We start from the raw sequence: 13,463 nt of genomic DNA, 5'->3' as shown, positions 1-13,463 counted from the left end.
TTACATACTGTTGGTGGGAATGTAAACTAGTATAGCCACCATGAAGGACAGTATGTAGGTTCCTCAAGAAACTACAAATAGAGCTATCATATGATCCAGCAATCCTACTACTGGGAATTTATCCAAAGGAAAAGAAAATTGTTGTATTGAAGAGACATCTGCATCCCCATGTTTACTGTGGCACTATTCACAATAGCCAAAATACAGAATGAATCCAGGGGTTCGACAACAGATAAATGGATAAAGAAAATGTGGCAAAAATACACAACAGAATGCTATACAACTCAAAAAGAATGAAATATCAGAGGCAACATAGATGGAACTGGAGGACATTAAGTGAAATAAGCCAGGCACACAAAGTTAAACATTACATGTTCTCATTCATGTGGAAGCTTAAAAAAAATTGATCTCATAGAAGCAAAAAATAGAGCAGAGGATACTATAGGCTGGAGAAAGTGGGGGCAGGGAGGGATAAAGAGAGGTTTGTTAAAGAATACAAAACTACTGGCTGGGCATGGTGGCTCACGCCTGTAATCCCAGCACTTTGGGAGGCCGAGGCGGGCGGATCATCTGTGGTCAGGAATTCCAGACCAGCCTGACCAACACGGAGAAACCCCGTCTCTACTAAAAATACAAAAATTAGCCGGGCATGGTGGCGCATGCCTGTAATCCCAGCTACTCAGGAAGGCTGAGGCAGGAGAATCGCTTGAATCCGGGAGGTGGAGGTTGCGGTGCCTGAGCCAAGATCCCACCACTGCACTCTAGCCTGGGCTGAGATCGTGCCACTGCACTCCAGCCCGAGCCGAGATAGCACCACTGCACTCTAGCCTGGGCCGAGATCGCGCCACTGCACTCTAGCCTGGGCAAAAAGAGTGAAACTCGGTGTCAAAAACAAAAAACAAAAAACAAAATTACTGGTAGGTAGGAGAAATAAGTTCTAGTGCTCTATACCACTGCAGGATGACTACAGTTAATAATATATATTGTTTCAAGTAGCTAAAGGAGATTATTCTTAACAGAAAAAAATGGAAAATGTTTCAGATAATGAATATGCTAATTACTCTGATCTGATCAGTACACATTATATGTACCAAAACATCACCATGTACTCCATGATACTGTACATTATTATTTATGAATTTAAAACGATTTATGAAGCAAATTCTACTTAGCTACTGATAACACAACCAAGAACATTTAAGCAGCCAGCAATGTGATAAGGTCAAAGGACCAAAATCTGAGTATGTCACCAGGAAAATGTTTCAGGCCCACACTCTGACTTTACACATATTTTTAAAAAGCCTGATGATACAGTTTCCCAACCAACAGTCAATTAGAATTGGCAAATGAGTTGGGAAAAAGCTGGAGGAAAATAGTTCTTGTGGAACCAATCAAATTTAAATCAGCAAGTAGTATCAACTGACAATCTGAAAGGGCAACCACAGGTTATAGAAAGTAGATGTAGCAGTTTTAAAAGCAAAGCACACTAAGATCATTAGGTTAGGTGCCAAATCTCTTCTCATTTCGTGAGGGAATTATTGTCTAATAATTGATCTTCATACTGATGATTCTGTGCCACCATGATAATTTAAATCAGGTTTGTTATTTTCAGTGAAATGTGTTACATAAGTGATCCAAAAACATGTTAAAAAATTCCAGCACTAAATGGAATAATTTTCATTTCTCCAGAAAATAAAATAGTGTGAAAGGGTTCATTTGTTGAAGATGCCAGAAAGATGACAATACACGAGGCACTTTTATACTGTTATTATAGAACCAGGAGGAGGAGACACATAGTTTACTAGCACAATAGTTTCGATAATAAATTTTTGCTTCCCAAGGTTGGTAATTATGTTTGTCACAAGAAAGGGATATTTTATTAGCTCTGGAAAACTACATTTTTTGAGATCCTTAAAAGTGTCCAAATGCCTATGTTAAACTGATTATGAAGCAAAATCTCAATTATTAAATAGGATAGCATTATGCCATAAATTTCTCATTCTGAATAAAGCAAGGCATTTCAAATCAAATTACATGGAGATTAAGTTTTCTAAACCTTTAGAACCTTAGCAGGTTCTAGCCAGGTGCAGTGGCTTATGCCTGTAATCCCAGCATTTTGGGAGGCCAAAGCGGGTGGATCACTTGAGGTCAGGAGTTTGAGACCAGCCTGGCCAACGTAGCAAAACCCCGTATCTCCGTATCTACTAAAAATACAAAAATGAGCGGGGCGTCATGGCATGTACTTTGGAAGCCTGAGGCAGGAGAATCACTTGAACCTGGAGGTGGAGGTTGCAGTGAGCCGAGATTGTGCCACTGCACTCCAGCCTGGGTGACAGAGTGAGACTCCATCTCAAAAAAAGAAAAACAAAACAAAACAAAACAAAACCAAAAACCAAAACAGAACCTTAGCAGGTTCTAAACCTTTCATGCTTTTAAGGAGATCTTTATACGCCTCTTCACAAAACCAAAAATTCTTGCACAAGGGTAAAGCTTTCCTTCTGTTTGTTCACTGGAAACCAGTTCTGATCATTACCTGTGACATGATAATGCCCAGCAGATACATGAAGAAATGAATAAATCAGTATATAAAAACTTTACATATATATGTAGGGTATGTGTACATGTGACAGTATATCATAATGCTCTATAACATATATTTGGATATATCTATATTGGTCTCCAAATTAAACTATATAGTGTAAAAGTCTGACACATAACATGGCTTGTATATAAGGAAGTTCATAGCCTTATATGAAACACTACAATAGGAGTCTGATAACTCCTATTGATAATGTTGTACTAGATCATCACATTCATCTCAGTGAAACTGGAATTCTGCTGATAGTAAAGAACTGCACATCAGAAATAATACTTCTGAATACCATTAAGGAGGTAGCAAGATTACTAAAAAGAACATGGGCTTTGGAGTCAGACTTGGTTTAAATGCACATTTAGGCACTTACTATATGACCATTGGCACATTACTTACTCTGAGCCTGATTCCTTACCAGATGAGGCAAAATAATCCAGGATTGTTTTCAGAATTAAACGAGATAAAGTAAGAACATTTAGCACATTAGCTAGCATATATTAGGCATGTAATAAGCATTAGTTACCTTCCATTATCCTAAAAACAGATTTTATTCCAAGTCGATTTTACCTTCACTTGCAAACTTGCTGATGCAACTCTCCTTTCTAGATCTTCTACCTGTTGAAGGACACTCAAATCCATTTCCATTGCTTGTTCTTCTACTGACCAGTTCTCCACAATATCTCGAGTTACTTGGTTTTCTTCATTTTCATTCAGTTCAATAATAGCAACTACATTTAAAAAGAAATTAATTTAAAAATCCACTTATTAAGTTTTTCTCCTCAGAGATTTCTTCCAGAAAGTGAATAAAATTCTAGGGGAGCCATGTACATCTAACTTAACATATACAAATGCACTTGTGTATGTACACGCAGCTTACTCTTAAAAGTAGAAACATGCTAAGAAACACAAAACAATATGTCTGCAGGTGTAAAAAATTACAAGACAGTAACACCAATTTAAAAAATATAAATAGTTTGTTGAGTAAAACAGAAAAAAATAGTAGTGCATTAAGATATCATTTCTCTCTTGTTATCTGTGGGGAATTGGTTCTAGGACCGCCCCCCCGCCCCCATGAATACCAAAACCTTTTGATGTTCACATCCCTTATATAAAATGGTGTTGGCCAGGAGTGGTGGCTCATGCCCATAATCTTAGCACTTTGAGAAGTTGAGGTGAGAGGATCACTTGAGGCCAGGAGTTCGAGACCAGCCTGGGCAACATAGTGAGACCCTGTCTCTACAAAAAATAAAAAAAAAACTAGCTGGGTGTGGGGGCATGTGCCTGTAGTCCCAGCTACTTAGAAGGCTGAGGCAGGAGGATTGCTTGAGCCTAGGACTTTGAGAATCCAGTCAGCTATGACTGCACCACTGTTCTCCAGCCTAGGTGACACAGCAAGACTCTCTCACCAAAAAAAAAAAGGTCCCAGCTGCTTGGGAGGCTGAGGCAGGAGAATGGCGTAAACCCGGGAGGCGGAGCTTGCAGCGAGCTGAGATCCAGCCACTGCACTCCAGCCTGGGCGACAGAGCGAGACTCCGTCTCAAAAAAAAAAAAAAAAAAAGGTGTACTATTTGCATGTAATCTATGTACATCCTCCCATATGCTTTAAGTTATTTCTAGGTTACTTACAGTACCTAAGACAATGTAGATGCTATGGAAATAGCTGTTATACTATATTATTTAGGGAAGAATAAGAAAAAAAAGTCTGTATATGTTTAGTACAGATGCACCCATCTTTCTTTTCTTTGACAGTGTTTGATCTGTGATTGGTTGAATCCACAGATGTGGAACTCATGAATATGAAGGACCAGTAGACTGTACTAAAATATGCTTGAGAATAAAATAATGAATTCTAATAACTAAGCAAGAAAGAAAGCTGAAATCTCTTTTAGGTACATACCATCCTTATTCTTGATGCAGGCTTGAGTAATATAATCCAAATGTTTCTGAATTTGTTTTTGTAATGCCTTTTCTCTTATTCCCCTGAGATGTAGCACTTTGAGCAAAGCTTTTAGGTCCTCTGGGTCAATAATTCTCCACCAACCAAACTGCATTTCTAAGTCAAGATAAATAAGTAGATCTTTTACAAATATTTTGAATAGGAAATGATACCATGGAAATAAAAAGATTTATTAACTACATATAGAACCGTCAAATATTCAGTTACAATATAGGAATCCATAATACTGAAATTGAGTAAGTTGCTATAAACCATCTCAATGTACCTACCTTCTGGAATAGGTTTTGGACTAGGAAAATCTACTGGTTTTGCTACTTCAACAGCTGCAGGTTGAGCTGAAGTGGCCTTTTCATTCTGTGGTACTGGAGACTCACTTTTACTCGAAGCAACAGTGGAAGTCAAGAGCGAATTACCATTTCCTTCTGATAACCCTAACCCCGATCCTAGACCAGGTACAGATGATGCAAATGGAATATTAGAAGTAAGCACACCAGTGGGCCACCCACAAAACTGAAGTCCCATCATAGATACTCCACCTTTCACCTGCAAAAAGAAAACATTTATTAATGAAAAGTAGATTAAGAAGTTAGGAAAAATGTTTGGAATATGAAATTATTTTTCAAATTCTGAAAAATATTCTTTCATTTGTTAGAATTAGAGGAAAACGAAATACATTAGCAACAAAAATGTTAAATTCCATGTTCTTATTTGTTCCCCAAAGTAATTTTCCTTTCGGATATATAGTAATAAGTTAAAAAGTAATTAAAGAAGACTTACACCAAGGCTAGAGATCAGTAGTTCTAATGAACCTTGGTGACAGAAATTCTGACTTGCTTCAGTTTTCAAACTGTAGCAGGAATATTTTAACTATTTGAGTAATTCCCCTAGAGTGAAAATCTCCATGGGGTCAAAGATTACATAAAGCAATATAAAAATGAGTTACAGTTAGCAGTACTAACCTGAAGAGGTGATAAAGCAAATGGATTTAAGCCAACAGGATTCTGAGTAGAAGATCCAAGAGGAGCTGGGGCAGGTGAAGGTGACTTAGATGGTGGCTGAGACTGAGGAGTCACCAAAGAAGCAGTTGACATATCAGCATGAGTAAGTGAAGTGTCATCACAAGGCGTTCGTGGCAAAAGACTAAACCATTGCCTATTCTTTTCAGTCAGCGTTTTTAGTAACTGGTCACTGGGGAGAGGACTGTAGAACTTCCCTGGACCACTTGAACCAGTATTAAACAGATTATTTGAGTCTGCCTTTTCCACATTGCTTTGCGTTGCTGTTGACTGAACACTGCCCAGTGAATGTTTTCCACTGTTCTGATAAGACAATGTGCACCCATTTGCACCAGCATTTGGTTTGGGGGTTATAACCTCTGACTCAGGAGGCATCTTAGCTACTTCCAAAAGCTTGCTTAATTTGGAAAAAGAGCCAGGTTTCTGAAGGAATAGATTTGTGTTATCTTTTTCTTTAAGATCTTCCTTTTGTTCACAGTGATCCGTATTTGAACAATTTAAACTGTCCCCAGAAGTCTCAAACATTTCTTCTTTGATCTGGACACTTTCTGCCTTTTTTAGTTTTTCTCTTTCTTTTGCAATTTCTTCTAGTCCTACAAAATCAAAAAGCATTATGAAGATCAGTTACTCCGGATCAAACCAATACTGTAAATTTCATTACTCTTTATCAAATTACATGCATAAATACTTAAACTTTTCTATATTACCTATTTACTCCCTATATTTTCCTTTTTTATGGATTATAGCTTTCACTCACTGGAAAATTAACATACATATATATATGTGTGTGTGTATATATATATATATATTTTTTTTTAGATTTTATTTTGAAATGGATGGAGTCTCACTCTTCCGCCAGGCTGGAGTGCAATGGCGCGAATTCAGCTCACTGCCACCTCTGCCTCCTGGGTTCAAGCAATTCTCCTGCCTCAGCCTCCTGAGTAAATGAGATTACAAGGGTGCACCACCATGCCTGGCTAATATTTTGTATTTTTAGTAGAAACAGGGTTTCACCGTGTTAGCCAGGCTGGTCTCCAATTCCTGAGGTCAGGTAATCCACCCGCCTCTGCCTCCCAAAGTGTGGGGATTACAGGCGTGAGCCACTGCGCCCGGCTGGCATTAACATATATTTATTATAAAAAATTAAAATCCAAAAATATTAAAAGTTCAACAAATATTACAAGCCCTACTACATAGCAAAAATTACCCTTAATATTTTTGTATTAAACTTCTAGGAGTTCTCTATGTGATACATACACACTTAAGTCCACATAATTAAGGAAAGAAATTCTACTACATATATAATATTCTAAACTGCTAGAGGGTTTTATTGAATAATACCCTGTAAACACCTTGACATGTCGATAAACACAAAACTTCATCATAAATTTTAATGGCTACAGAATGAACTATATCATAAATTAAACAATCTTCTACTGATATATAATAGGTCCCAATTATTTACGATTCTAAACAATGCTGTAAATAATGACCTTTTATCTACATTTTTAGACTTGTTCTCCTGATTTACTTCCTTAAAACAAATTCCTAGAAAAAAAAGATGTGTACTTTTCAGAGTTTTGGAAATATATTGTCAAACTGTCCTCTAGAAAGTCTGGATCAATATATACTCATATTAAAGTACCTGAGAGCATCCGCGTGCCTCCACCCTCATTGAAACTGGAGGCTGTCAATATGTTTTGTCTTTGTCAATATTTGAGGTGAAAATCTAGATTGCATTATTTCTGGTCGTTAATAAGGCTGAATATCTTTTCATAGGTTTATTGGTATTTCTCTCTTGTAAATTTCTGGTTCATATTTTTGCTCATTGTTTTAAAAATAATTTATAAGAACTATTTTAAAAACATAAATCCACTACTTTATTCAATTTGAAAAGTAATATGCTCTTAAGTTAAAATATTCAATCATTAAGGGTATAAAGTAAAGGCCTTTCTACCTATTCCTTCAGTCTCTATTTCTACACTTCAGGGGTAGCCATGGTTAATTACATCTATATAATATCTTCCCAAAAATCGTATACATATTATCTATGACTATCGTTTTGCATTATTACATAAATGGAATACTACTATTCACTTTTCTGCAGCTTAGAGAAAAATCCAAACTCCTAACTGAGGCCTACAAATTCTATAATCTGGTTCCTGAAAACTTCCACCACCTCTGCACCACTCTTGTCCTTGATAACTCTGCTCCTCTTCTTGCTCTGTATTTTCAGCTTCTTGAACATGCTAAGTTCTTGCCCTTCTCAGAGCCTTTGGTCTTGTTCTTCCCTCTGCATGGGATACTGTTTTGTTGTCTGACTCCTTATCCTTCATGTCTCAGATAATAAATGTTATTTCCTTACAGAGATTTTCTCTGATCACCTTATCTAAAATTAGGACCCCCCCATTCATCTTAGAATGTCATTCTATATATTTCCTTTACAGAATTTAACATTAATCATGATGTTTGTTTATTTTCTATTACCTCCCCCTCCCACGTACTAGAATTTAAATCAACAAGCTTTGTTTAAAGGCAGAGCAATGTCTGTATGTTTTGTTTTTTTTTTTCTGAGACAGGGTCTCACTCTGTCACCCAGGCTGGAGTGCAGTGGTGTGATTAGGGCTTACTGCAACCTTAACCTACCAAGCTCAAGTGATTCTCCCAACTCAGCCTCCCAAGTAGCTGGGACTATAGGTGCACGCCACCATGTCCAGCTAATTTTTGTATTTTTTGTAGAGACGAGGTTTCACTCTGTTGCCAGGCTGGTCTCAAACTCCTGAGCTCAAGCAATCCACCTGCAGATTACAGGCATGAGCTTTGGGATTTCAGGCATGAGCCACTGCGCCCGGTCAATGTCTGTATCTTGCTATTAGATTCTAAATGCTTAGCATGGTGGCTACTACGAAACAGTGGCTCAATAAACCAGGCACAGTGGCATGCACCTGTAGTCTCAGCTACTTGGGATGCTGAGGTGGAAGGATTGCTTGAGCCCAGGAGTTTGAGTCCAGCATGGGCAACATAGTGAGATCTTGTCTCCAAAGAAAACAAAAGGAGGTGCTCAATAAATATTCCTTGAATAATGAAATAAAAGGATGAGTTTAATTCTTTCACTAACAATATTCCTTAGAGACCTTTCCAAAACATGTAACTGTAGTTCATCTGTAGTTCATTTTTGTGATCAACTGCATAATTTTGTTATATAGGTATACCATAATTTATCCAGCCAGTCCTTTATTAATGTTTGACATAGCACTCACATCCTTCTCTTCAAATTAGTTTCTAGTTGAAATTAAATCCATATACATCAGATTTATACTTCTGACCAATATAGAGTAACAGGGACTAGATTACCTTCTTGTATGAAACAACCAGAAACAGAAAAAATATATGAAACAACAGTTGCAGGAAACTGAACATCAAATAACAAAGATGAAAAACACACTCAGTGAGTCCTGTGATTGCCCCAGCTTAGTGCCTTGGGATAGTTTCTAGGATACAGCAATAAGGAGAGGAGTAATCCAGGTGGAGCCTGGCAAACTCCCTAAGATGAGAAGATGGAACTGAAAGCTCAGGGAGACCAAAGCGGCTAGAGTGCTCAGGAGAATATTCTGGAAGGGAGAGAGCTGCGCAGAGAACTCCAGTGATCTGCAGAGGAACTCCTCAAGTATTTAGCTAAATACTGATCAGCACTTATGGGTGAGACTCGGGGGGAAAAAGTACCTTAAAGGATTAGAGGGGAAAGTGCCAGGTGCTCACACAGGCTGGGAATAGTTTCTGTTCCTACACACCAGAGTGGGAAACCTCAAGATTCATAGGCATTGGATAGAGTACTCAGAAGGATCTTGCTTTAGTAGCAGGGCATAATCAGCCTTAGAATGAGCATTGTTCTAGTTCTGCCTGACAAAGTTTAAATGCAAGACTTGAAAGGATCGAACTTTTCCAAGGATATAATTTAACTGTGCCTCGGTTAAACAAATGTCAAGAATATAGGAACTTAACAATATCCAGCATCCAACAAGGTAAAATTCACAATCTCTGGCATCCAATCAAAGTTAGCAGGCATGTAAAGAAGAAAAAAAACCAAGACATATACTTTTACCTCCAGTTAGGCACATGTGAAAATAGTCACAAATATTCTCCTCATATATCTGTGTGTTCCAATCCTTTTAACTTTAGGTGATGTATTACCTAGTAAGGGAGTACTAATATTTGTATTCTGAGAACTAAAAAAATTTCAAAAATTGCTGTCATATATTCTAAAACAAATAAGAAACACACCATTTTTTACTAGTTTGATACTCATTGATGACTTATTTGTATCTAATATTGAGCTGATGGTAATTTCAAAAGTCACAACTATCTTTGACTTTTACATTCGAATGGTGGTCAGGCTGGTCTCGAACTCATGACCTCCCGTGATCTACATGCCTTGGCCTCCCAAAGTGCTGGGATTACAGGTGTGAGCCACCGCCTCTGGCCGTAAAATTACTTTTAATCATTTGAAAATATATATGGGATATTTAGTGTAAAGAGATTCTTTAATTTTAAATAGTTTTCTATCTTTTATCTCATATAATCCCTTGGTCTTTCCAGTCCTTACTTCTTTGACATGTATCAATGACTATAAATAACCATCTTCAAAGCAGAAGAAAGGAGAGGAAGACAACTAAGAGAGAAAATTGGAAGTACTCCTCACTTAATTAACTACCCTGGCAGCAACTGCAGTACATAATGACAAAATAGCCTTTCCTAATTTAAACAAATGCTAAAAGTAGCAAAGTTTGCTACTGGAAAGAAGCTATGTCTCCTTGAGTTTTACCAGAAGCACTCTGACCCCTGTGGGTTCACCTAATAGTTCTCACGGGATTCTGGGGGTCCACCATTCTTGGTTCAAGTGAAACATCTTTCCTTTGGCTCTCCTTAGTTGGAATGAAGCAAGCTAAACCTTTCAGTGAGACTTCACTAAACTCTAAGCAAAACAGAAAAAGCAAGAAATGTAAAAGCACTGGCATTTAGAGTACAGGTTGAAGAGAGGTGCAATCACAAATGGCCTCTTCCTAGGGCTCAAGCGCCCCTACCCATGCAGTACCGCTAAGCCTTAGGAGTACTTGCAGAGCTTTCCCGTCTTCAGTTGGCAGTGTTACCACAAACCAGCTCCTAGGAAGCAGCTTGAAGATCATGGAAGGAAGATGCTAGGAAGCATCTTGAGATTATTGTGGAAGAGACTAAAGGAAGCAGATTCTTATTATGTCTATTTAAGACTGTTCCTTTCCAGGCTGATCTAAAAATTTTAAGATGATAACATAAAACCATTATCTTTAAGGTAAGATTTTCATATTTCCATGGTAGCAATTACACTGTATACTTGCAAACTTAATGCTGTAACTATATCCTAATACAAAATGGAAGAATAGTATTCATATCACAGTATAATTAACAATAAATGTTTCAGTTTCCTTCCAATAGTGAATAAATTATCTACAATCTAACATACTCCAAATGGTTTTCTAAAAAACAGTGAACTACTTCCAGGAAAGATGGCTGAACACCAACAGCTCCAGTCTGCAGCTCCCAGCGCAATCAACGCAGAAGGTGGGTGATTTCTGCATTTCCAACTGAGGTACTTGGCTCATCTCATCGGGACTGGCTAGACAGTGGGTGCAGCCCACAGAGGGCGAGCTGAAGTAGGGTGGGGCGTCGCCTCACCTGGGAAGTGCAAGGGGTCTGGGAACTCCCTCTCCTAGCCAAGGGAAGCCATGAGAGACTCTGCCTTGAAGAATGGTGCACGCCGGCCCAGATACTATGCTTTTCCCACAGTCTTTGTAATCTGCAGACCAGGAGATTGCCTCCGGTGCCTGTGCCACCAGGGCACTGGGTTTCACCCACAAAACTGGGTGGCCATTTGGGCAGACACTGAGCTAGCCGCAGTAATTTTTTTCACACCCCAGTGGTGCCTGGAGTGCCAGCGAGACAGAACCATTCACTCCCCTGGAAAGCGGGGTGAAGCCAGGAAGCCAAGTGGTCTAGCTCAGCGGATCTCACCCTCACAGAGCCTAGCAAACTAAGATCCACTGGCTTGAAATTCTCACTGCAAGCACAGCAGTCTGAAGTCAACCTGGGATGGTTGAGCTTGGTGTGGGGAGCGGCGTCCGCCATTACAGAGGCTTGAGTAGGCGGTTTTCCCCTCACAGTGTAAATAAAACTGCCATGAGGTTCGAACTGGGTGGAGCCCACTGCAGCTCAGCGAAGCTGCTGTAGTCAGACTGCCTCTCTAGATTCCTCCTCTCTGGGCAGGGTATCTCTTAAAGAAAGACAGCAACCCCAGTCAGGGGCTTACAGATCAAACTCCCATCTTCCTGGGGGAAGACACGGCTGTGGGCACAGCTTCAGCACAGTTAAACGTTCCTGCCTGCTGGCTCTGAAGAGAGCAGAGGATCTCCCAGCACAGTATTTCAGCTCTGCTAAGGGACAGACTGCCTCCTCAATTGAGTCCCTGACCCCCGTGCCTCCTGAGTGGGAGACACCTCAGAGCAGGGGTCGACAGACACCTCATACAGGAGAGCTCTGGCTGGCATGTGGTGGGTGCCCCTGTGGGACGAAGGTTCCACAGGAAGGAACAGGTAGCAATCTTTGCTGTTCTGCAGCCTCCACTGGTGATACAGGCAAATAGGATCTGGAGTGGACCTCCAGCAAACTCCAGCAGACCTGCAGCAGAGGGGCCTGTTAGAAGGAAAACTAACAAACAGAAAGGAATAGCATCAACATCAATCAAAAGGACGTCCACACAGAAATTCCATCCGAAGCTCACCAACATCAAAGACCAAAGGTAGATAAATCCACGAAGATGAGGAAAAACCAGCACAAAAAGGCTGAAAATTCCCAAAACCGGAACGCCTCTTCTCCTCCAAAGGAACACAACTCCTTGCCAGCAAGGGAACAAAACTGGATGGAGAATGAGTTTGACGAATTGACAGAAGTAGGCTTCAGAAGGTGGGTAATAACAAACTCCTCTGAGCTAAAGGAGCATGTTCTAATCCAATGCAAGGAAGCTAAGAACGTTGAAAAAAGGTTAGAAGGATTGCTAACTAGAATAACCAGTTTACAGAAGGACATAAATGACCTGATGGAGCTGAAAAACACAGCACGAGAACTTTGGAAAGCACACACAAGTAGCAATAGCCGAATCAAACAGAAGAAAGGATATCAATGATTGAATATCAACTTAATGAAATAAAGTGTGAAGACAAGATTAGAGAAAAAAGAACGAAAAGAAACGAACAAAGCTTCCAAGAAATATGGGACTATGTGAAAAGACCAAACCTACGTTTGATTGGTGTACCTGAAAGTGATGGGGAGAATGGAACTAAGCTGGAAAACATACTTCAGGATATTATCCAGGAGAACTTCCCCAACCTAGCAAGAGACACCAACATTCAAAATACAGAGAACACCACAAAGATAATCCTTGAGAAGCGCAACCCCAAGACACATAATCATCAGATTCACCAAGGTTGAAATGAACGAAAAAATGTTAAGAGCAGCCAGAGAAAAAGGTTGGGTTTTTTCTCTGGGTTGGGTTGGGTTGGGTTCCACAAAGGGAAATCCATCAGACTAACAGCAGATCTCTCTGCAGAAACCCTAGAAGCCAAAAGAGAGCAGGGGCCAATATTCAACATTCTTAAAGAAAAGAATTTATGGCTAGCCATAAACAGAAAGCTGAAACTGGATCCTTTCCTTACTCCTTATACGAAAATTAATTCAAGATGGATCAGAGACTTAAATGTTAGACCTAAAACCATAAAAACCCTAGAAGAAAAACTAGGTAATACCATTCAGGACATAGGCATGGGCAAGGACTTCATGTCTAAAACACCAAAAGCAATGGCAACAAAAG

At 39.3% G+C, this 13,463-nt stretch overlaps 1 protein-coding gene across 1 annotated transcript in view; it reads right to left on the bottom strand.

Annotated features, from left to right (window-relative positions):
• Positions 1–13,463, bottom strand: part of BAZ2B (bromodomain adjacent to zinc finger domain, 2B) — a 423,086-nt gene that overhangs the window by 25,384 nt on the left and 384,239 nt on the right. The window contains exons 32-35 of the mRNA XM_011991581.1: positions 5,510–6,159; positions 4,820–5,093; positions 4,491–4,646; positions 3,161–3,321 (exon numbers count right to left, since the gene is read on the bottom strand). Of these exons, the coding sequence (XP_011846971.1) occupies positions 3,161–3,321; positions 4,491–4,646; positions 4,820–5,093; positions 5,510–6,159 (1,241 nt within the window). The remainder of the gene's footprint in view (positions 1–3,160; positions 3,322–4,490; positions 4,647–4,819; positions 5,094–5,509; positions 6,160–13,463) is intronic.

Source organism: Mandrillus leucophaeus, unplaced genomic scaffold, assembly GCF_000951045.1.
Source record: "Mandrillus leucophaeus isolate KB7577 unplaced genomic scaffold, Mleu.le_1.0 Scaffold110, whole genome shotgun sequence".
In the NCBI taxonomy this organism is placed as follows: Eukaryota; Metazoa; Chordata; class Mammalia; order Primates; family Cercopithecidae; genus Mandrillus; species Mandrillus leucophaeus.
This window is presented reverse-complemented; position numbering and strand designations above follow the sequence as displayed.